Source organism: Lepidochelys olivacea (assembly GCF_965140295.1).
Source record: "Lepidochelys olivacea isolate rLepOli2 genome assembly, chromosome: 2".
Classification (NCBI taxonomy): Eukaryota; Metazoa; Chordata; order Testudines; family Cheloniidae; genus Lepidochelys; species Lepidochelys olivacea.
Window position 1 is genome coordinate 105,856,033 of NC_140412.1, and position 25,551 is coordinate 105,881,583.

Consider the following 25,551-nt stretch of genomic DNA (forward strand, 5'->3'; position numbering starts at 1 on the left):
GTATACCTTTAAATAAAACTACTTTTGTACTGATAAACTGGTCTGGTGACTGAAACATACAATGGTACAGTGAGGAAACTGTCTACTGCACCAATATCCGTCAGCTAAAATATGGCTACCTCTGCCAGCATACAAATAAAGTCATTGAAAGAGATGGTTGTCACAGGATCAATGTTCCATTCTTGCTGACCTGACCAAAATTGGTACACATCTCTCAAACTGACACAGCAAACAGGAGAGAATGTTAAAAAAAACATTAAAGAAGCTTTAAACTATCCAAAAAATTACAGATTTAATTCAATGTCCTCAAGCATATCTGGCAGAGAACAGTGTAACATTGTGTTAATAAAGTAACAGTTGCTCATTTGTATTTTTAAAAATTAGAGTGAGAATCCACATACACCTTCCAAGTCCAGAACTGCACCTTGTTAAAACCTAAGTGGTCCAAGTTTTCAAACCCAGTGTAATATTAAAAGAAATACCCATTCCACCACATTAAAAAAAAACAGAAAAGCTTTAATACACAATACTACAAAGTTAAAAAAAAAAGAAAATGACACAGCTAAAAGTAGAAAAATACATTGTAAGATAATTATATTTGTTCCTTAAACTGTTGAAGATATCAAAATATTTTAGATTAGACCATTTTAACAATTTGTGGCATTTTCTGGAGATGAGAAACAATTGGGTGCAAAATGGTTTCCTTTGGGTAATAAGTCCAGGTATTGACTCCCAAGTTAGTAGCTCTTAAATCCCTACACAACATGGCAGATTCCGCTCTGATGCATCAGTGTCTGAAATATTGAACAAACTGTTCAGAGATAGGCTAGGAAGTCAGCCAGTATCCTTCAAATAGTGTACTGTAGACAGGCAGCCTTTTGCAGCTAAAGTCTTTGTGGATTCAAGTTGCCCCTAAAACACAGCAAAAAGCTCTTTCCATCAGTGATGTAGTCTAAGACATGGTGGTAATATGTATTTAAGTCATTCATATTTTGTTACCCTTCTGGCTTGTGTTCTCTAAATTCATACTACTTATGTTACCAAGAGATGGAGATGATGAAAACAGACAAGAAAATTACCAATTTTAGTGACTAATAAATATTTTTAAAAAATAATGCGCTTTTCACATGATGGTGCTGGAGTCAGTTAAAATTCCTCTAGGTAAATCTATTTTCCTTTTCACATACAGTAACCTAATATACAAAAATGTTATAATTCAGACAGTACTGCCACTGACCAGCAGGTGGTGCTGATCTAAAAGGAATGATGGTATCAACATCCTCCTCTATGACTCTTTCTTAGACTTTTTAAAAAAAATTACACATATATACACATCTCATCTCATTTGGTCAAAGTTTTGTTTGGAAAGTGTAAATGCAGCGCTTCCCCAACATTGCTACCACCAGAGTAGGAAATGGCTACTTTATATAGAGTTTGTCCAGATTAGACATAACACGGCAAATAATCTGTGTAAACAAAAGTTAATGGAAGACCAGTATGTAATAATAGGAGGACTGATCAATTGTCATGAACTTTTAATATTTTAAGAGAAAACTGTGTTTTTCTCTGACCAGTTTAAAAAAAAGACCCCACTCCAAACTGACATGTCCGTTACTATTCTCAAAATCCACGCGAACCCAAAAGAGCCGTTTCCTAGCCCGTGGGATTTTTTCTGAAGTTTGTGTCAACTGAAAGTAATTTTAGATTTGGTGCTTCCATTTGCTCTCTCATTTTAAAACTGGGACAAACTATACATTTATACTATTTTTCAGAATTTGCAGTAACAGTTTTATGTCTAATCCCCAAAACCATGTTTCCTAGAAAGTAACATTTTTCACACCCATGGGGTCTATACGAATGTAGCTTCTCTCATTCTGTGCGTCAGGGGTTGCAAGAGTCCAATTTGTTCCAATTGGCATTTAAGACTGAAAACACTAAGTACAGGAACTGCCACTAAAGTGTAATCACGGTTCCATCCTCTTCAATGCCTCCTCTGGGGATAACCAAACTATGTCGGGGATCAGTTTTTAAGGAGCTTAGTATTTTGTGGATGTTACCGTTGCTTTCTCGGCCAGAGTTACTGTTGAGAGCCAGGTCTCTCTGAAGTCTGTGGCTAAGACTGCTGCCATTGATTCGGGAGAGACTACTAGTGGGGAAGCTGTGCAATTTGGGAATGTGCTGCGGGTCCAGACCACCCTCAATGACAATGTCAGCTTCCTCATCACTCTCCATCTCATCAGGGTGGAAGTTTTGCAGCATGTGTGAAGAAGGCAAGCTGTGGTGACTAGCTGTGCTATCTGTGGACTGGCCTGAGCTGCCAGACATCCTACTGCTTCGGATAATATTGTTCCTTTGGTTTGCTGGCTTCACAGTGATAATAAGATTGTGGCTGTTGGCGATCATCATGTCCGTTACTTGGTCAAGAGTTTTCCCAGCCACTTCAATGCCATTAACTTCCAGGACCTCATCATTAACAGCCAGCAATCCTGTGCTCTCTGCTAAGCCACCAGGAACCATACGAGAGATGAAAATACCAGGTACTTTTTCCAGTCCATGAGGAGTTACTCTCACACTGGTCCCATCACGGATGTAAAATCCTAATGGTTTCTCACACCCGTGTCGATAGAGCCTCACTCTTCTGTGCGTTTCAGGAAGAATGTCCACATCAATGATGGAAGACACTGGTCTAAAATCATGAGGCATGCTGATATTAATGTGGGGACGCCTGCGAAGGTTGTCGTTGCGGAGAGTCACCAGAGCCTTCTTTTTCCTGGTTAGCGTGTTGGTCCCAAAGTTACTGTAGTCCACTTCATCTGGAAAAGAGAAGCTACTGTTATATATCAATTTTATGGATTATAGGTCAATCTGGAAGGTGCATCTAATAAGCAAATCTGGTTCAGTGAAGCGTCTCTCCCAATATATGAATGCCAATGAAGTCCGCTGCTTAGCTAAAAATCTCATTTAATTTTGTTTGTTACCACTTCACTCAGACAATTCACTGAATTACTATTAATACTTCCAATCACAATCATATTTTGCAAGATATCAGATGTTTGGTCTCATCTATTTTTTCTAACCTGAGAATACTTGCTATTGCAAGTCTGACACACGGTTCTACTCTTACGGACAGATTTTCAGTGATAGGGACTTGTATTTTATGCATACATCTCAGGTGTGCAAATACCAGACATCCATATGCAAATTATCCACACATGACTAACTCTGAAATCTTAATCTTGGAGTATTTTATGTCCAGGCTACAGATTTGTACGTTTGTGTTGGTACCTGGAATGAGTGTTCCTCTGTGTGAAGAGCGTGTTGTGTGTACATTTTAAAAAAGTGGTTAAATTCTCTTTGCAGAGTTTTATCCCAAGAATGCGTGTGACTGATTCCAATCAGCAATGAGATGCATAAACATGTGAGGTTATGGGAGTTATATATTCTATGTAAAGAGTTCATGTGGTGACTCTAAGAAATGCTCCAACCACCACAGAATAACAGATGTACCTAAAATTCTTATCCCTAGTTCCCAATACAAATATGGTATCATATATTAACATAAAACATACATTCATTGGAGAGATCTTTCATCAGAAGTTCAAGAGGGCTAGCACTTCAGACATAAGTATTAATAAAGTGTTGATTAATTCTACTGTTGGAAGACAAGCCTCTAAAGATACACAAGTGGTAAACAGTGAGACTAATATTTTCATTCTTTCCCTCCCACAGCACAAAGGGTTTGGGTGTATCAATGTGTATTTGAGAAGTGGTATCTCTCTCTGCTGGACTTTGTCATAACCCAAGAGTGTTGGAAAAAAACAAAGTTTAGACTCAAATGTTACAGAAATGCTTAATGCCTAATCCTTTTTGATCAGTTTTTCAAGAGGATTATGGAGATTTATATGATGAATAATTAGAAGATAATTTAAAATCATCCTGATAGTATAACTTGAAGACTAAGTTATCTAGCTGTTAAAGGAAAATGGAGTTCTTGGTCAGAGAAGCAGCATTTATGGTAATTTTCTTCTAGTTGCATAGAACACCCCATTAATGTCCAAATTCTCTGTTGCCCTACACCCCATTTGCACTGACTATGTTAGCACAAAGTGGCCACAAAGTAGCTGTAGGGTTCTCCCCCTCAAGAATATCTCCAGTGCAAGGGGCACCTCTTGGGCAGGTGTGCGAAATTTAAAGCTTGTCCCTGTTCTCTTTCATTACAGGTCCCTCAAAGCCACACCAGCTGCTCTGCTATATTACCTTAGCATGCACCATGCTGTGGCATCATAACTACTCCAGAGCCAACCCATACGATAGGCACAACCCTTCCCCCCCCCCCCAAATCAGTGTACACTGGCAAAGTTAATACTGAAATGTTTAAAATATCCAAATATAAAAGTCTGAAACATTGCCAGGAAGTGGCCACAGCCAGGATAATGCTAAAAGAAATTTTTGGTAGCAGAAATTAGACTTTTCTGCTTCCCTCATTGACAGAATTGTCAATTAAATTTCCATCACTGGTGAGCATTCATGAGCCAGAAAGACCTCAGATTGACTTCAGATCCCAGAAAGTTTCCAGGGCTCACTATAAACTTCTTGCAAACTGAAGAAATTTGATGTAGACCGTAATGACAAGCATAGACTCTCACTACCAAGCCCCACCTCAAAAGTCGACACTTGTCTCCCCCCAACTGCACCTTGCTGGTAAAATTGTTAGCAGTGCTTGAGGGAGAGGGCGTGGGTGGAAGAGATTTAAAATCAGAAGTTCTTCCTCAACCATAACTAAAGCATTGTGGTAGCAGCACTGTATTTTACTTTAATGAAAAACAATGAAAGCTTAAATGACTAAACTGTGCAGATTTTGGTGAAACCCAAGATTAAATAGTAATGTTTTAATTTATATTTAAAATACATGAAAACCAGTTTAATTTAGAACTTCCCTCAGCAGTGTTAGAACCATCCCCGCATTATGCTAGTTCATGAGAACCAGAAAGAGATTCTGTTACACTTTGCCCATATTGCAATAAAACTACACTAGTCAGAGTCCCTAACCTTCCACTCACTCCCTCAAAATACCGACACAATATAAATGGTGAGAAGTAATGATTTGCGATGTGACGGAGAGACTGCCGAGACTCATCAAGCCCTCGGATCGCTACCCCTTCCTGCTTCTCCACGTGGGCACCAATGATACTGCCAAGAATGACCTTGAGCGGATCACTGTGGACTATGTGGCTCTGGGAAGAAGGATAAAGGAGTTTGAGGCGCAAGTGGTGTTCTCGTCCATCCTCCCCGTGGAAGGAAAAGGCCTGGGTAGGGACCATCGAATCATGGAAGTCAACGAATGGCTACGCAGGTGGTGTCGGAGAGAAGGCTTTGGATTCTTTGACCATGGGATGGTGTTCCATGAAGGAGGAGTGCTGGGCAGAGACGGGCTCCACCTTACGAAGAGAGGGAAGAGCATCTTTGCGAGCAGGCTGGCTAACCTAGTGAGGAGGGCTTTAAACTAGGTTCACCGGGGGAAGGAGACCAAAGCCCTGAGGTAAGTGGGAAAGCGGGATACCGGGAGGAAGCACAGGCAGCAATGTCTGTGAGGGGAGGGCTCCTGCCTCATACTGAGGATGAGGGGCGATCAGCAGGTTATCTCAAGTGCTTATATACGAATGCACAAAGCCTTGGAAACAAGCAGGGTGAACTGGAGGTCCTGGTGATGTCAAGGAATTATGACGTGATTGGAATAACAGAGACTTGGTGGGATAACTCACATGACTGGAGTACTGTCATGGATGGTTATAAACTGTTCAGGAAGGACAGGCAGGGCAGAAAAGGTGGGGGAGTAGCACTGTATGTAAAGGAGCAGTATGACTGCTCAGAGCTCCGGTACGAAACTGCAGAAAAACCTGAGTGTCTCTGGATTAAGTTTAGAAGTGTGAGCAACAAGAGTGATGTAGTGGTGGGAGTCTGCTATAGACCACCAGACCAGGGGGATGAGGTGGATGAAGCTTTCTTCCGGCAGCTCGCAGAAGCTACTAGATTGCACGCCCTGGTTCTCATGGGCGACTTTAATCATCCTGATATCTGCTGGGAGAGCAATACAGCGGTGCATAGACAATCCAGGAAGTTTTTGGAAAGCGTAGGGGACAATTTCCTGGTGCAAGTGCTAGAGGAGCCAACTAGGGGGGGAGCTTTTCTTGACCTGCTGCTCACAAACTGGGAAGAATCAGTGGGGGAAGCAAAAGTGGATGGGAATCTGGGAGGCAATGACCATGAGTTCAGGATCCTGACACAGGGAAGAAAGGTAAGCAGCAGGATACGGACCCTGGACTTCAGGAAAGCAGACTTCGACTCCCTCAGGGAACAGATGGGTAGGATCCCCTGGGGGACTAACATGAAGGGGAAAGGAGTCCAGGAGAGCTGGCTGTATTTCAAGGAATCCCTGTTGAGGTTACAGGGACAAATCATCCTGATGTGTCGAAAGAATAGTAAATATGGCAGGCGACCAGCTTGGCTTAACGGTGAAATCCTAGCGGATCTTAAACATAAAAAAGAAGCTTACAAGAAGTGGAAGGTTGGACATATGACCAGGGAAGAGTATAAAAATATTGCTCGGGCATGTAGGAATGAGATCAGGAGGGCCAAATCGCACCTGGAGCTGCAGCTAGCAAGAGATGTCAAGAGTAACAAGAAGGGTTTCTTCAGGTATGTTAGCAACAAGAAGAAAGCCAAGGAAAGTGTGGGCCCCTTAATGAATGAGGGAGGCAACCTAGTGACAGAGGATGTGGAAAAAGCGAATGTGCTCAATGCTTTTTTTGCCTCTGACTTCACGAACAAGGTCAGCTCCCAGACTGCTGTGCTGGGCATCACAACATGGGGAATAGATGGCCAGCCCTCTGTGGAGAAAGAGGTGGTTAGGGACTATTTAGAAAAGCTGGACATGCACAAGTCCATGGGGCCGGACGAGTTGCATCCGAGAGTGCTAAAGGAATTGGCGGCTGTGATTGCAGAGCCATTGGCCATTATCTCTGAAAACTCGTGGAGAACGGGGGAAGTCCCAGATGACTGGAAAAAGGCTAACATAGTGCTAATCTTTAAAAAAGGGAAGAAGGAGGATCCTGGGAACTACAGGCCAGTCAGCCTAACCTCAGTCCCCGGAAAAATCATGGAGCAGGTCCTCAAAGAATCAATCCTGAAGCACTTACATGAGAGGAAAGTGATCAGGAACAGTCAGCATGGATTCACCAAGGGAAGGTCATGCCTGACTAATCTAATCGCCTTCTATGATGAGATTACTGGTTTTGTGGATGAAGGGAAAGCAGTGGATGTATTGTTTCTTGACTTTAGCAAAGCTTTTGACACGGTCTCCCACTGTATTCTTGTCAGCAAGTTAAAGAAGTGTGGGCTGGATGAATGCACTATAAGGTGGGTAGAAAGTTGGCTAGATTGTCGGGGTCAACGGGTAGTGATCAATGGCTCCATGTCTAGTTGGCAGCTGGTGTCAAGTGGAGTGCCCCAGGGGTCGGTCCTGGGGCCGGTTTTGTTCAATATCTTCATAAATGATCTGGAGGATGGTGTGGATTGCACTCTCAGCAAATTTGCAGATGATACTAAACTGGGAGGAGTGGTAGATACGCTGGAGGGCAGGGATAGGATACAGAGGGACCTAGACAAATTGGAGGATTGGACCAAAAGAATCTGATGAGGTTCAATAAGGATAAGTGCAGGGTCCTGCACTCAGGATGGAAGAACCCAATGCACAGCTACAGACTAGGGACCGAATGGCTAGGCAGCAGTTCTGCGGAAAAGGACCTAGGGGGACAGTGGACGAGAAGCTGGATATGAGTCAGCAGTGTGCCCTTGTTGCCAAGAAGGCCAATGGCATTTTGGGATGTATAAGTAGGGGCATAGCGAGCAGATCGAGGTACATGATCGTCCCCCTCTATTCGACATTGGTGAGGCCTCATCTGGAGTACTGTATCCAGTTTTGGGCCCCACACTACAAGAAGGATGTGGATAAATTGGAGAGAGTCCAGCGAAGGGCAACAAAAATGATTAGGGGTCTGGAACACATGACTTATGAGGAGAGGCTGAGGGAACTGAGATTGTTTAGTCTGCAGAAGAGAAGAATGAGGGGGGATTTGATAGCTGCTTTCAACTACCTGAGAGGTGGTTCCAGAGAGGATGGTTCTAGACTATTCTCAGTGGTAGAAGAGGACAGGACAAGGAGTAATGGTCTCAAGTTGCAATGGGGGAGGTTTAGGTTGGATATTAGGAAAAACTTTTTCACTAGGAGGGTGGTGAAACACTGGAATGGGTTACCTAGGGAGGTGGTAGAATCTCCTTCCTTGGAAGTTTTTAAGGTCAGGCTTGACAAAGCCCTGGCTGGGATGATTTAATTGGGGATTGGTCCTGCTTTGAGCAGGGGGTTGGACTAGATGACCTCCTGAGGTCCCTTCCAACCCTGATATTCTATGATTCTTTTGAAAATCACTCCGTTTTAATACTGCAAGGCAGACTTGCAAAATTCTACTCGTCCAGTTAGCTAAGAAGAGTCTGATACCTTAATTTTCTTTACACAACAGTGATTAGACCAGTGGTTCTCAACCTATTTATCTATATGTGGCCTGCATCCAGTATTACCTGTATGGCCATGAGGATGTCACATGGGCTGCAGTTCTGTGCTGACTGTGCCACAAGTGGCCCGTGGGCCACAGGCTGAGAACCACTGGAGTATACAGTGTATGGATTGATTAACATGACAATTTGCAAGATTGTTTTGAGGTAATATGAATGCCACAACTAAAGAAGAGTATACGAAGACACAGATATCCCAACATGTATAGTCATGATATCCATGCAACAAGTACCTTTAGTTCCACAACCATGGGGGAGGGGGAAGACAGAAACTTGAATTTGTTTTGCTCTTTTGACCTTCTCACATGCTCTCAGCCTACTAATCCATCTTCTGAGATGACTGCCCACATTCCTAACCTCTGAGCAGCTTTATACAGCTACCTTTTTTAATTAAAAGAGAACCTACCACAGAAATGGTTTTTCTTTTCCTCCAAACATGGATCAGACAGAAGTAGGCATTACATTGCAAATCACACAGGCTACATTCAGTGCAGGTCCACTGACTGTTTTAGGGGGTTAGTATTTCATGACCAGCTTGCACTAGAAACCAATCCAACGTCTCATCGACACAATGGGATTTCCATTTTTCTGGTAATGTCAAGCAGTAGTTTTAAGCCCTGGCCAGTCATGCAATATTAGTTTTTAAGACCATATCATTTTCATTTCTAGAGAACTCAAGTTTAATTTCTGGATGTTATTACCAAGTGTTGTCACTCCAAAGCCCCAGGAACTAAGGCAGCCACTTGACTTTGGAGAGAGAGAGAGATTAAAATTAAAGTTTTCTAGAAGAGCTCAAATACAAAATACATGATGGGTGATGACACAGCTTTTGTTGGGATGCCCTGCTCACTCGCCAACAACTATACATGCAACAATTGATCTCTGTACTGCAAAGAGGGAATATTCTTGCTTCATCCTACAGGGAAGTAGTTCCATTGAAATGTGACATCAGTTTCCATGACGACAGAATGAGGTAAATCACACAAGTGCAGGATGGAACAGAAACCCTGTGGTGAAGGTAGAGGAGGAGGAGAGTACTTATTGGCTAAGTAAGTTACTTTGCATATAAAAGTTCTCTCTTTTCCAGTTTGCCCTAGTGTGCAAGTCTCTGTCAAACTGTGGTTTATTACTGAAAGTCAGCAACAAAAACTGTTCAAAAGTCAAATTGTCTGTGACACTGCACTAATTACACAGGTACACAGTTAACAGGGGTTAATAATATAGTAGTGAATAAGTTCTTGGAGTTTCTTCATCATAAAATTTCAGGACGTACAGTAATTCCATTTTACTTAATGGAGTGGATCATGTTTGATTACTGGTTCTTAATGGGGATGAACAATTACTGTGTGAAAACTTGTAATATTCCACACAAGGCAAGCTGGCAGAATTCTCCATCCTGATTAATCATTCTGATGTGGAATAAAATTGATCCCTCTGTGGGTCAAAGATGTCAGTGTTTCTGCAAACTTCTGCACAATGCTGGGAACACTGTCTAGAGGTCCTGTATTTCAGTGAAAGTCAGATTACATAAATAAGAAAAAATGTGACCCCTGCCACAGTGTAAAGAATTAAAGTGTGACTGATGCTATTCACAGGTGACAGGAAGGAAGAACTAGACCAGCGGTTCTCAAACTGTGGGTTGTGACCCCAGGGCTGGCGTTAGATTGGCTGGGACCCAGAGCCAAACTGAAGCCCAAGCCCCACAACCGAGGGCAGCAGGGCTCAGTTTACAGGCCCCCCTGCCCAGGGATGAAGCCTTGGGGCTTTGGCTTTGGGACCCCCTGCTTGTGGTGGTGGGGCTCGGGCTTTGCCCGCCCCACCCCCACCTCGGAGCAGCAGGTTCATGCAGGCTCAGGCTTCAGTCCCCCTTCTTGAGGTCGTGTAGTAATTTTTTAAAGATTTACAACCTATCCTGAAAAATGATCCCTCACTCTCACAGGTCCAGTCCTCACTTACAGACAGCCCCACAATCTGAAGCAAATACTCACCAGCAATCACCCACCACACAACAAAAACACTAACCTAGGAACCTATCCTTGCAACAAAGCCTGATACCAACGCTGTCCACATATTTATTCAAGTGACACCATCATAGGACCTAATCACATTAGCCACGCCATCAGGGGCTCGTTCACCTGCACATCTACTAATGTGATATATGCCATCATGTGCCAGCAATGCCCCTCTGCCATGTACATTGGTCAAACTGGACAGTCTCTACACAAAAGAATAAATGGACACAAATCTGACATCAGGAATCATAACATTCAAAAATTGGTAGGAGAACACTTCAACCTCTCTGGCCACTCAGTGAAAGATTAAGGGTGGCAATTTTGCAACAGAAAAGCTTCAAAAACAGACTCCAACGAGAAACTGCTGAGCTTGAATTAACATGCACACTAGATACCATTAACGTGGGTTTGAATAGAGACTGGGAGTGGCTGGGTCATTACACATATTGAATCTTATTTCCTTAAGTTAAGTATCCTCACACCTTCTTGTCAACTGTCTAAATGGGCCATCTTGATTATCACTATAAAAGTTTTTTTTTCCTGCTGATAATAGCTCATCTTAACTAATTAGCCTCTCACAGTGTGTGTGGCAACTTCCAACTTATCTGTATGTATTGTGACAAAGTTCCTCCTCTGGTGGGTCCTGTGCTTATTGGCGGATTTGCTCGCCTCAGAGATTCACAGCAGCCCTCAGTTTGGCCACCTTCATGGCTCAAATCTGCCGTTCACTCAGTTAGCCTCATCACTGGCCAGCATGGGGAAAAGGAAGAAAAATAATCCCCGCAGTGTCTGCTGATCCACCTAGTGGATTGGGGAACAGGCCAGAGACCTTCCCTTCTGGTGGAACCCACAGTCCAGGTCAACTCCTCCGGTATCAAGTAGGGAGTCGGGAACCTGGACCTGCCCTCTACTTCGGGTTCCAGTCCAGGGCCCAGTGGATTGCAGCTGTCTACAGTGGCTCCTGTAACAGCTGTGTGACAGCTACAACTCCCTGGGCTACTTCCCCATGGCCTCCTCCCAACACCTTCTGTATCCTCACCACAGGACCTTCTTCCTGATGTCTGAGGATACTTGTACTTCTCAAAAAGAAAAGGAGTACTTGTGGCACCTTAGAGACTAACCAATTTATTGAAGCATAAGCTTTCGTGAGCTACAGCTCACTTCATCTTTTTGCGAATACAGACTAACACTGCTGTTACTCTGAAACCTGTCATTATGCAAAGCACTGCATTTAGCCGTATGGAGTGGAAATCTATCAACTGCATGAAAAAACTTGTACTTCTCAGTCTTCCAGCAGTACACCTTCTCACTCTCAGCTTCTTGCGCCTCCTGCTCCCAGCTCCTTGCATGCACCACAAACTGAAGTGAGCTCCTTTTTAAAACCCAGGTGCCCTGATTAGCCTGCCTGTCTTAATTGATTCTAGCAGCTTCTTGATTGGCTGCAGGTGTTCTAATCAGCCCATCTGCCTTAATTGTTTCCAGACAGTTCCTGGTTGTTCTGGAACCTTCCCTGTTACCTTACCCAGGGAAAAGGGACCTACTTAACCTGGGGCTAATATATCTGCCTATCACTCTCCTGTAGCGATCTGGCCTGACCCTGTTAGTGTGTGTGTGTGTGTGCGCGTGCAAGTGTGTGCGTATCTTCTTACTATACGTTCCATTCTATGTATCCGATGAAGTGGGCTGTAGCCCACGAAAGATTATGCTCTAATAAATTTGTTAGTCTCTAAGGTGCCACAAGTGCTCCTGTTTTTTTTTTTTTTTAGTAATTTGTTGTTGTCAGAAGGGCATTGCGGTGCAATGAATTTTGAGAGTCCCTGAACTAGACTTCTGGGTGCTGAATCTGAACACTGAATCGATTTCTTAATGAAGTATTATAAAGAGAATGCTTAAAGCTCTGTCAAGCATAAAATGCAGTGCTTACAGATTGTTAAGACAAGTGTCCATGATCTGACGGATCACACTGCTATCACTGAACTACAGAAGACTCAGACATGAGTTTTAAACTATGCTGACAATTTTATTTCCTGTAAAATTTTTAAATGTCAAAAAGAAGGGCTCCTGACCTTGTCAGTTCCATCCCATCTAACTTCCCAACATAATGCTGCACATACAGAAATACCTTCGAATTTTTTTTGTAGACACCTACTGTTACTGTTCCTCTTTCCCATAAGGCATTTACTTTTAGTGCATTTTGTGAAAAATTCCATTACTGAGCAGCCTGTTGGACAAACACTTGGAATATTTTTGTCTGCCTCCTCATTTAACAATATAGTGAGACCTTTTTTTTTAATAGTGAGACTTATCTCATTGTTAAAATGAAGACTTCTTTTTATTAGTGAAGAGAGAGCCTTGCACAGCAGCACCCTTCCTCAGGCATTTGAGATTACCAGGATTTGTTTACGTTGGTGGAACTACCTCTTCTTGTCCCACAATATTGAAACTTGGTAGGACAGCTCACTCCCAAGTCCGGAAACTTTTTCCGGCACAGCTTCTAAATTTCGTCAATGACTTCAAGCTAAAAATAAATTTTTAGCAAGGAAAGCATCATCCCAAAATACAGCAAGTGCGCAAATACCCGTGGTACCCATTAGTTACTCCTGTAACAAATTTGTATTCTGCCTCAGGCTGACTGCTTACAGAACATAAATATTTACCTTCCTAGTGGCCATTGGGAATATTACCCTGGAGTCATGTAATCAATTCACAAAAAAATAAATAAATGTATCACAGGGGAGCATATTTAAATAGCTATTTGTAAGGGAGAAGAAAACTGCTTAGAACATCTGGTTTTAGCCAAAAAAATATTGTATTTCCTTAATTTACATGAAACAAGAAATTACAGACCTTCTGAAGCAACACCAGGAGCACCACTCCCATTGCTTGGACAGCTGCTTTCCATAGGAACTGCCTGCCAGGCTGAATACCAAAGCTTAGCCAGATAAGATTATATAAACAAGCTGAATTCCACAGAGAAGCCGACTGCCAGTCTCCTATAGGAACAGTTCATTTTAGACTCTACATTTTCAGAGTGTGCATACTCTTGGCTTATTATTTCCTCTGGGAACTGTGGAACATTAGTTGACAGCTCTGGAAAGTACTTCAAAGACAAAATTACTTCCACTAGGGAGAGCAGCACTTCAAGCAGCTTGGGAATGAGGCCAATGACTCATTAATAGCAATGGGTTGCCCCTCAATCCAATAGATCTCCATTACTGAATGTTAAAATAAGCAGAGGTCCTAGAAGAGTTTGCGGGAGACATTATGTTTACCCCTTCAGCCCTCCTATACACCATCTACAAACACTAGTATATTTTACCATAATGTGGTTTATGTAAATACACTGACAATGTTGTTTTTAAACACATTTAGGTACACTTGCACCCTAAACTCTACAGAATGAGAGCAAGAGTACTGTGACATGATCAAGCAACACAGAGGTTGGCAGGAGAAACATCTTCAGCCAAATGAGATCTGGTACAGATAGCATTCAAAAGGATTAAAAGGAAACAGACATGAGGTGAAAGGGTTAGGTAAGTTCCTGGATCTAGATCAGTCATGAATGAGTAATTAGGGGGGAAAAAAGATTAAGCTAGTGTTCAAATGAACCTTTTAATTATTATGCTGAAGTTAAACATAAATAAATAAATAAATAAAAATCATTCCCCAGTAAGCCCCAGAGGAGCTGTTCTAAGTTTATGGTTTGATGAAGAACTGGTTGTACTTACTGTTCTATTTAAAGTAACTTCTCAATTTTTTCCCTTTGATAATACTGTACCAGGTGTTCAAAGAAACTGGACAGCATGGAGTCCTATTTTTCAGCTGAAGGAGTAACCTGGCTGTTTTAGCTGTGCCCCACACAGAGGAGTTTTCAAACAAAGAACAGGACAAAACACAAATACAATCTCATTAAGTTAATAAAACCGAAACAAATCACAGGAGAGTGTGTGGAAATTCTTGCGTTTCTCTTATACGCTCCCAATCTCAACACATCTTACATTTTATAGGATAAAAATTGAAAACCAATGTGTTTTAGTAGTAACAACAACTGCAAATCCTTCACTACGCATGTTCTACTGTGTAGAATGACAACAGAAAGGGGAAACTTTATACTTGAACAGTATGGCTGGTAGCCCCTACTGCTGATTCGGGTCAGCAGCAGTTTCTGTTAAAGACAACCTGTCATGGTGATGCAATATTAAAAAGGATTTATTCACCTTTCAAAACATGAAATGGACATTAACGTGTTTGTAGAGTTTAAAAATCTGACAAGCCACAAGTAGTGCATGTCTCTCTCCCCCACCTCCCCTCAAGCCCTGTGGAGCATTCTAGTCTTTCTTCAGCATGGCCATCATTTTGCTTCTTGGCCTACCAAGCTATAGAAGACAAAAATGTAACTATAACTCTGTTAGCCTCAAGGCTTCTCTTCCTTTTCAGCATCAGCAACAACTGTGATATTAATAATTTCACAAGACTGCTTGAGAATTTTCTTGGTTACAAGTTCTGGCTGGGCTGCCTGCTGTTGGTGCTGCTAGCCACCAGGTGCCACTCTTCTGCCTACTGAATAACCCTGTTTGCTGCTGCATGCAGGGCCCTGTGCTTCTTCAGACTTCTGGTCCCTGACTGCCCCTGTACACACCACTCCTCAGGGGCTGTTAAGAGTATGGCCACAGGCTGATTAAGTTGAATTAGCTTGCCCCATGAAATTGGAGGTTTGGGGACTATGAAAAGGATGCTGCCAGGTAGGTCCCTAGTCTTCGACTTCTCAAGCCTTCCTTACTTGCAGAGCCCAATGGCTGCAAACACTCCTCCAGCCCAGCAGTTTGGGACTCCCTAGGCAAGAGGAGGTATTTGATCCCTAATTTAAATTTGCTATCTGGAGAGGCAGGTGGCCAGCAGAGTGGACACTATGCAATACCTCCTCTCAATGAGTGCTCACACCCAGCTGTCAGAGGTGTGCAAAAAATGATTTTATGCAGTCTATTCTCTCCAGTTGTAAGAAGACATTTTCTCATTGGATAAATATTTGTCCAGAAAGCAGCTTCTGTTTAGGTTTCTCTCTCTTCTTGCAGTTTTTGCTATCTTTTTATGAAGCAAAGATACAAGAGTTGGTTGGTATTAATTTTGAATTCAAAGGGGTCTTTCCCTGGCCTGGATTCCACACTTCAATGATAAGTGCAAAGTAATGCACAGGGGAAAAAATAATCCCAACTACACATATACAATGATGGAGTCTAAATTAGCGGTTTCCATCCAAGAAGGAGATCTACGAGTCACTGTAGATAGTTCTCTGAAAACTTCCACTCAGTGAGCAGCAATAGTCAAAAAGAATGTTAGGAATTTTTTTTAATCCCTTTCCTAACAAGACAAAAAATCTTAATGCCACTTTCAAAATCCATGGTGCATCCAAACCTTGAATACTGTGTCCAATTCTGGTCACCCCATCTCAAAAAGGATATGGTGGAACTGGAAAAGTTTCAGAGGTGGGCAAAGATGATTAAATGTATGGAATGGCTTCCATACGAGGAGACATTAAAAAGATTAAGACTATTCAGTTTACAAAAGAGATGACTAAGGGAAGGTATTATAGAAGTCTATAAAATTATTTACCCTTTCCCACAACACCAGAACCAGGGATCACTTGATGAACTTAATAGGCAACAGGTTTAATACAAACAAGAGAAAGTACTTTTTCCAAACAAAGCACAACTAACATGTGGAACTCATTGCCATGGGATGTTGTGATGGTCAAAACTATAACTGGGTTCAAAAAAGAACTGGATAAGTTCATAGAGGATAGAGCCATCAATGACTATTAGCTAAGATGGTCAGGGATGCAACCCTATATTTGGAATGATCCTAACCCTCTACCAGAAGCTGGGTGTGAAAGATGGTTTCCTTAGAGGTTTTTAAGGCCTGGCTTGACAAAACCTTGGCTAGGATGATTTAGTTGGTGTTGGTCCTGCTTTTGAGCAGGGGATTGGACTAGATGACCTCCTGAGGTCTCTTCCAACCCTAATCTTCTATGACAGGACAGATCATTCCATAATTGCCCTGCTCTGCACACACCCCCTGAAACTCTGGTATGGGCCACTGTCAGAGACAGGATACTGAGCAAGATGGGCCCTGGTCTAACCCAGTATGGCAGCTCCTACGTTCTCTGCTGATGTAAAATGTTTATTACAGTCAGTAACAACCATTCTCTTTTTATGGCTGTAAGATGGCCCATATAAGACCATTTTGTCAGACAACTCTAGGTTGCAACAACTGAAGCAGAGAAAGTATTTTCTAAATAAAAGCATTATTCCTGCCAGGAAAATGGAAAGTTTCAAGAGGTTATATTTCTCCTCACCTCTCCAAATACAGCCTTCACAAATTTGTTACTTCATTCACAACGGACACAGCCAGTGCAACAAGCTGATTGCTTTGGGGGAATCAGTCACCTGGTTAGCGAGAGCAGCAGGGTTCCCACACTCAGCAGCACGGAACTGACACCTGACTGGTACCAGTTGTAGGGCAGGGAGAATCACAGCTGCAGGCAGCTCTCCAGCTGGCCAGAGCCTGACAAATGAAATTCCATAGTACTCTGAATGCAGGCGGCCCACTGACATTCCAGAAGGAAAAAAAAAAAAATACATCCCACATAGTTGATGGAATTGAAGGGAGAGCAGGGTAGACTTGTAGTCATCAATTTCAAATCAAGGTGCATTAAAAAAACAAACCACCAGACCTATAATTAAGAGCAATCTCTTTTCAGTGTGTAAATAGTCAATATGGAAACTGTAGCTCTCATCTAGTCCCACCTTTAATTATTCTACGTCTCCCACTGAGTCTTGATCTGGAACACAAATATATGGTAAAAAACCCATCAACAGACGTACCATTTTATCTCCATCTGGACACATACAAGTGCTGCATTTCTATAAGAATCTACGCTTTTGAAGAAAAAGAGTGAGAGGATGGTATTACTATGCTGTGAAGCAAAGCTAAAGGAGGGATCAAACTTTAAATGGTTCCCTACAACCAGCTCCAGTTGTAACAAAAATGTGAACCCTCTGTATTAATGACACAGTGAACTACATCAGTGTCCCTTTTGTGAACGAACATCCTGCATTACCTTTTGTTTTAAAAGCTACAATTAAGATTTTGTGAGAGGTAAATAAAATTGTTTTCCCCAGTGTTTACAAACAGCAGCAAATACTTGTAACAACAATTCTGAAGTTTGGAAGATAACAATAAGAAGGGTAAACAGGATTGGTAGGTGCTGCCAGGGTACTGTTGGAATAATTAATTGTGATATCTGACATCATTCCATGATCTTGAGGGAAGGCATCTTTCTTAATTTATACTCAAACAGGGAACTTTTACTCCTTGGAGAAGGCTGATCTGGGAGAAAAACAAGATAATAGGATTTATTAATATCAGAGGGATTTTAAAGAAGCAATTCAAGATTTGCAAGGGGAGTAGAAGGGCATTGAACAGCATAGGAAGCAGGGAGAGGAAAAAAAGGTAGCTCATTTGAAGAGGATTTACAGTCCTCTGCAGAGGTTTAAACTGCCTCAAAGAGACAGTATTGGAATGAATCAGTACAATTTTTCTACAGACATCTACATGAAAAAGTTAGAAGTGGACCTTTTCCCCTTCTTTTAATCTTTTCAACTTTTCCCAGAACTGCAAAGGTTCATCTCAGTGAGAGCTGCCATTGTAGTGGTACTTGTCAGGAGGAAGAGCAGCATGCCAATATCAGGCCCAATCCTTCCAGATGGTGAGTCTCCCTCAATATCCATTCGCAACATGATCCATCTCAAGTAGATTTTTACTTTGTGGGACTGGGCTCCATAATTTGTCACAAAGTGCTAACCCATAGATAAATGGATGAGAAAAAAGTTATAGACTTTCACAGATGTTTTAAAGTTCTGTTATTTACTAGTAAAGTTTGTGTAGAATGTGATATTTACAAAGAAAGGCTGCTCCAGTGGGTAGGGCACTAACTTAGGTCTTGGGAGACCAAGATTAAGTCCTCTCCCTGCGTGACCTCAGGCAAGTCACTTGGCCCTTCTGTGCCTCAGCTCCTCATCCATAAAATGGACATAATAGTTCTTCCCTACCTAAAAAGGTGTTGTGAGGATTAAGGATTGTGAGGTGCTCAGATACCATGGTAGCGGGGCCCCACATAAGTACCAGAGACAGACACACTAAACCAGTGTTAAAGAGAGGTTCTGGTAAACAGTATTTCTCTTAGCACGGAAAGCTACCAGCCTCTCTGGTGCATTCCTCTACTGAGTAATGCTTCATTCATCATGAGCTAGTTCAGACAGGCAAGATCGCAGCTTCCTGTTCCTTCAGTAGTTACCGATTTAGAGAAAACACTATCTATACATTAAAAAATTGGACATTTGTATCTAACGAATCAATTAATACTTTAAAAAGATAAACTGCAGTTTTCCTTTTAAACATGCAAGATTACAGCTTCTAAAACCAAGCCTCACCTCTTTTCAGGATAAGACACATTTTCAGGTGGTTGTAAAAGACATCTTTAATGCCACATTTTACATTTTATTTTCTCTCTCTGTAAAGAATACCAACACTATAGAACAGATATGTTTCCAATAATGGTTTGGTCAATTTTAACTATTGTGCAAAGAAACACCCAACATTTACATTGTTTACATACCCCTTATCTCAGAATTAAAAGGTTTCAAAATAAGTGTGGCATAAAACATTAATTACAGCATTCTTCTCTCAAGTCCTGACCTTTGGGAGCCTCCCAAACTTTGCCGGCTGAAATTAAATTAGTCACAAAATAAACACTTGTCATGGGTCAGCCTTCTAGCCTAATGGGTCTGCACAGCTGTATCGTCTCTCTAATCAGTTCTATGCCGTTGCTGTTCAGGATACTATAGGCCTTTTAAACTGGCAGGCTAACCCTTCCACCTGCACACCAGAGGATAAATAGCACTGCACTCCAAACTGGCAGAAAGGTTTTGATTCATTTATCATAAGCAAACAGGAACACACTGCAGTGACTTACAGGAGACAAATTCCATTTCCAATCCCTTGGCTCCCCGGATGACAGCATTACAAAGGCTGGTGGGAGTGCCCAGAATCATTCAATAACAACCCCTCAGGCAGAATAAGGAGTGGCACTGATAAGTTCCAAGAGGGAGTCATACCCAGTCATCCGGAGTTAGGAGGATAGTTGGTAGGATCCAGTGCCTTGAAAACAGGTGTGTAGAGCGTGGGAAAACCAGCAGAGGAGGAAAGAATGCTGAGGACCAAAGAAACAGGGGGACTCCTGGGGGATGCCTGGAGGACTTAGGCGAAGTCAGAGGACCACAGAGAAGTTCTATTGCTGATCAATGCGCCACTTATTTAAACCGCAAGAGAAGCAGGAGTGCTTTCAGGAGGGGTATTAACATTTTTTGTAAAGTGGGTTTGGTGCCACCAAATCCAAGGCTAGTTCTCGTGGGTCTCTCCCCTGAAGAGGATGTGTATTCCTCTCACAGGCAGAAATTTCTTTTTTTGGGGTGCAACTTTTGTTTCACGCAGCAGAGGAAATCAGATGGTCCTGACTGACTTTACTGGTGTCATATTCTAAAGCTACTGAAGAACTCATTTACTTAATGAGAAATGAATCTCTTCCTGACTAAATACAGTCGTATAAAAATAGATTTTTTTATTTTCAGGGCTCAATTATTCCTCGAGAGGCACAGCCCTGTGATGGAGGCAGTGTGGAGCCCTCCCACTTCAGGGGGAGCACTGGATTGCACTCTCTTTAGTTCCTCAAATTGGAGGAGGACGAGGCAGGGCCATGACACCTCCACCATCACCCCCTTAGCCTAGAAGATCATGCTGCACCCAGTAAAGGGATGTAGCCGCAGGTACACGCTCCCTGTGTACTGGGGAGCTCCAGTAGGCATTCTGTCTCCAGAGACTGAAATGGTACCTAAACTTCATGAACAGTGCAGGGGACAGTTCGTTGCATGAGTACCTCTCACATCTCTGCATTAGGGACCAGGCACGACCTAGCCGTGTGTGTGTAAAATTGAAATCCTGCTGGATGTAGGTGGAAGCTGCATGATACACTCGTATGCCCATTTCAGAAGTGTTTTTCTTTAAACATGTTTAATAAAATATTTCCACACAGAAGCTGCTAGTGTCTCCCCATCCCTAAATGTATTTATGACTTGTCACCTCCTAAGGGATGTGACTGACAAGTTGCAAAGTACTACTCTTATCCTTTGCTATGACAACTGATGCATATGAGGGGTCTTGTGCATAAAGGGGAGGCATCAGAAACACACCCGTCTTTTCCTAAGGAGTTTCACAGAAGGCTCAAGTGCAATTTTTTCTCCTTTTAAATAAAGCAGCACTCCTCTTATAATGAACACTCCCTTGGGTCCTGGAGCTGGGAACAAAGTAAAAAATGTTTAACTACTTTCAAAACATTAGAATAGCAATATCCTTTCAGATTATTCACAAAAAGTTATTTCTTTACGTACAGAGAGCTTTCTAACTCCTCACCCAGTTCAGCTCTTTGGATTTTGTGTCATTTCTACATAAAATTTGTGCTAATCTAGCAGAATGATCAAATCTCATACTAGGTGGGTGAGATATGCCAATATTGTCTGAATGATTACTCTAAGATTTTGATACTGGAGATGAAAGGGTCTCTTTTAGAAAGCATCTGCAGCAGCATCATCTGCTTATGTTGGCACCCATCGTAGTATCTGAGCACTTTGAGGATAGATGACTGGTACTGCACATGCGAGACTATGATTTTTCGAACTCCCCACAACTGCTACAGTCACACTCATTGATCTGCGGTACAGCTGCTGTGGATATTTTGTGCTTAGAGCATATCCAGGCACTTCTCTTCATTCCCCACAACCTTCCGGTTTATCTTCCAAGGGACAACAGGCCATTTCAAAATTTGCCATCTAAACTGCTCTTTGCCCATCTTTCAGGAGTTCCACATACTTTAGGAAAATTTTTAGAAAACCCGAGATTACAGTTCTCCTGAACAACTCTCAGAGTAGTCCCACTGGCTACATGGCTCACCACTCACTTGTTTACATTTTCCACTTTTCTGGATGAGCAGACAAGTGGTCTTTTCAAGCTCTGATGTAGGCTCTCTAGAAAACGTTCAGAGCTTTATCTAAAGGCTGCAGAGTCAATACACTAGGCTAATGGAAAGGGTTCTGACCTGTCTCCAGTTTTATATGTATATTTTCCTTCGTTTTGTACAACAGACATTGCATTCATATATCTAGGCAAGGATCTAATGCTATCTCCTATTGTTAATCCAGAGCCTGAGCTTAGAAAAAGCATATTGGTCCAGAAAGTATAGACAGTTTTCTAATCAAGTGCTTCTATGTCCCGGCAAGTTGCAAACTATAGGTTTAAAAAGCATCTGTGTTTCCTAATTTAAGAACTGTTTCCATAGTATATATTCAATGATTCAGCAAGGATTGCTATGCAAAAGTTCAACAGTTTCACTAACAAATACTTGGTACCTCTACAGTAGTGCATTCTCCCCAAGAGTGAGAATCCATTGGAGCCCCAAGCTACTTGCTGTTGTTCAGGTCACTTGCTTATATCTATTGAGGTACTACCTAGAATCCCCAGTCAAAGGTCAGGGATTCATTGAGCTAGGCTCTGTACCACAACAAAACAGTCCGTAACCAAGAGAGTCTAGGTGTCTGTCAAAAGACATTGAGGGTGTATGTCTACACAGCAACTAGACACCCACAGCTGGCCTGTGCCAGCTGACTCGGGCTGTTTTATTGCTGTGGAGACTTCTGGGCTGGAGCCTGGACTCTGGGACCCTCCCATCTCACAGGGTTCAAGAGCTCAGGCTCCAGCTCAAACCCAGAAGTCCACACTGCAATGGAACAGCCCTGCAGCCCAAACCCCGCAAGCGTGAGTCAGCTGGCACAGGCCAGCGGCAGGTTTTTCTTTGCAGTGTAGACATACCCTAAGACGGCCTGACTGAGCCAAATGGAGAAACTGGACTTCACCCTTTCTCTAAATTTGATATTCGCTTTTGTCCAATGCACTGGGTTACTGTAGCTATGAAGAAAGAATAAAAAGGAGATCCCAGGGTTGCATGGCTTTGACAAGGGCTCAGGCATACCTGGAATTCTTGTCACCAGAAATTCTATTTCAGTCTTCATGCCTCTTCTATCCCAAGGGAGACAATACTTTAAGTCCCCAAAATTGGCTATAAATGAACTCTTTATGCTGGGGATCACCATACTGGTAAGGAAAAATATAATAACTTAAAAGTGTCTCCAAAGACTATATAATGCCCATTGACAAACAGATCCATCTATTCAAGGTAAGTACACAGACTATACGGAGACACTGCTGCCTCTTCATCACAATGGAGGGGGGTTGCGGGGGAAAGTCCAGCCAAACCACAAAATGTATAGATTTTGGGTGAAAAGTAAATGATTTATACTATGGTAAACTCTGTAAGGAGTCACTGTAAAGAAGCACAGCTGACACCAGGGGGATAATCATCTTATGTAGCGCTTTACATACGTAGATCTCCAAGTGCTGAAAAAAAAATTATTTACTGGGCACCAGGGATTAAGTTTGTATTGTAACAGATAAATTAGCTGAAAACTGAAGAATACACAAGTGACTGTCTGAGATCCAATAGCTTTGAATAATGGAGAGGACTGTGGGGTTTTAAAGGCAATGTAGTACTGAGGATATAGAATGTCACTGACAAATTTCCTGAATCCTCACAATCAAAGTATCTAAAATTAAAAAAAGGTAAGCACTACTGACAAAACTTAATTCAGACAAATTTCAGTATACAGTTACGTCCTGGTCTAAGGATATGGCTACAGAGCACTTAAACACCCGCAGCTGGCCCGTGTCAGCCTGGTCTGACTCAGGCTCACAGGACTTCAGCTGCGGGATTGTAAAATTGCTATATAGATGTTCGGGCTCAGGCTGGAGCCTAAGCTCTGGTACTCCATGAGCTGGGGAGGATCCCAGAGACCTGGCTCCAGCTCAGCCCAAATGTCTACACCACAATTTTACAGCACAGTACTCAAACCCTGTGAGCCTGAGTCAGCTGACACAGGCCAGCCACAAGTGTTTAATTGAAGCGTAGATATATCCCACAGGTCTTCAACTCCTATTGGTAATTTCAGGTCTTCACTACTTTCTCCCCTTCCTCTTCAACTTTCTACCTTGTGGGTCCTTCTGTGAACGTGTAAGTTTCTATCCTCCCATCCCTCTCCTCCCCCCCCACAAAAAAAAACCATCAACAAAAATTTTATTCCCTTCAGACAAAGCCAGTGTTCTTTGCCATGTCTGTCTTAACCTCACTTTCTAAATATTGTCTGACAATAATCAGGAACTGCAAAGATCTTTATTAAATAAGGCAGCATTACTAATTCCATGCTAAATTCCCCACAGTGGAAGCCAAATGGTGACAGATGCAAGATATTTTGTCTAATTACACACCTACCTTCAGCAAAATGAGCTTAAGAAACATCAAAGTTAGTGTATCCTGCAACTCATTTCTCCTTTTAAAATATTAAGAATATATATATGCTTGACTTTTTAGTGGTGTTTTAACATACATTACTTAACATATTAATTAACATGATAATATAGTCTAGTATGCCTGAGACAAACATTTGCTTCTGCGTGTCCGAGGAGAAGTATTTTGTGTAGCGTAGTTATCATATGTTAAAACACAACTAAAAATTGAAGTTTAGACACTCCCTTTGGGTGTCAGATGACTTTCAGAAATGAACTGGATTGTTCCAAGATGTGCAGAGGTTGCCCTACTCTGGGCACTTCCTCCCATCTTGAGCAACAGATGAAGACAGCATAAAAACCTGTAAAACCAGTCTCTTAAAAAGCTACCAAAACACTTGCCCTTGGCTGGGGGAGCCAACAACATGTAAATCCAGACAGCTGCAATGGGAAAAAGAAAGATAGGGAGAAGAGTTTTCTGGGCCTCCATTTGCTTGTAGATAAAATCCTTATTAATTTTTACACACTAATCCCCTGTAAATATCTGCATCTGTCCAGTTTTTCTTCTGGATGGGTACATCATAGCATCTAGAGCTTCCTGTTAAAGCTCCAATAGAAAAGTGTCTCTTTGTTCTGTCAGTTCATTTTAAATGGGTCTGGCCTTTGGCCAGGGCAATGCAAAAGCTGGGCTCAGTCGAAAGGAAACATTTTAAACTATTAACACTGCGCATTTACATGTCAAACACGAAGACTGCACTTTTAAATAAGAAAACAAAAAAGAAAAGGCTCCAGCTATGACTTATCTGCTTGTCTGGACAAGAAAGTTTTACAGAATGAATCTAGAAAATCCTGATTCTAGGAACTCCTGAAGTTTTTTGAACACCTGCATGGCTCTGCTTCACAGAGCATAGATTCTGAAAATATTTGGGGGGCATATTTACGCTGGGAGAAAACTCTTCAGTCCTTTGGAAAGCACTGGAGTCCTGTTTTTATGCTTCTCCAGTCAGATCAGTCAAAGGCCACTGTAACATAAACATGCCAGACTTCACATCTACTACCTCCCCACATGACTTGGAAACTATTTTAGCTGAGCTCTGCTCTTTAGTTAATTTTGGATTTTTGCATTTGATTAAAACATGCCCTTGTATTACACAGCCCACAGGAAGTGAGGAGGAGATTCCTAGCCCTGTAATAATGTTAGTCAATAGCTCCCAGCACTCCCTCTCCAGTACTATGCACAGAATGAACATCACATTGTTAGTCTGACAAACTGTGGGAGGATACTGGGTTGGAGACTCCTCACATTGAGGAGTCAGCCATAATTCCTTCACAATGAGAGCTTTCTATAGCAGCTGGAGATCAAAAAACCCTCCCAAAAACTACAGAACAGAATAAGCAAGTTTCCTAA

At 42.1% G+C, this 25,551-nt stretch overlaps 1 protein-coding gene across 1 annotated transcript in view; it reads right to left on the minus strand.

Moving 5' to 3' along the window:
- Positions 1 to 304: 304 nt before the first annotated feature.
- Positions 305 to 25,551, minus strand: part of PARD6G (par-6 family cell polarity regulator gamma) — a 105,429-nt gene continuing 80,182 nt past the window's right edge. Inside the window, exon 3 of the mRNA XM_084621319.1 lies at positions 305 to 2,813. Coding sequence (XP_084477445.1) covers positions 1,954 to 2,813 — 860 coding nt within the window. The 3' untranslated portion in view covers positions 305 to 1,953. The remainder of the gene's footprint in view (positions 2,814 to 25,551) is intronic.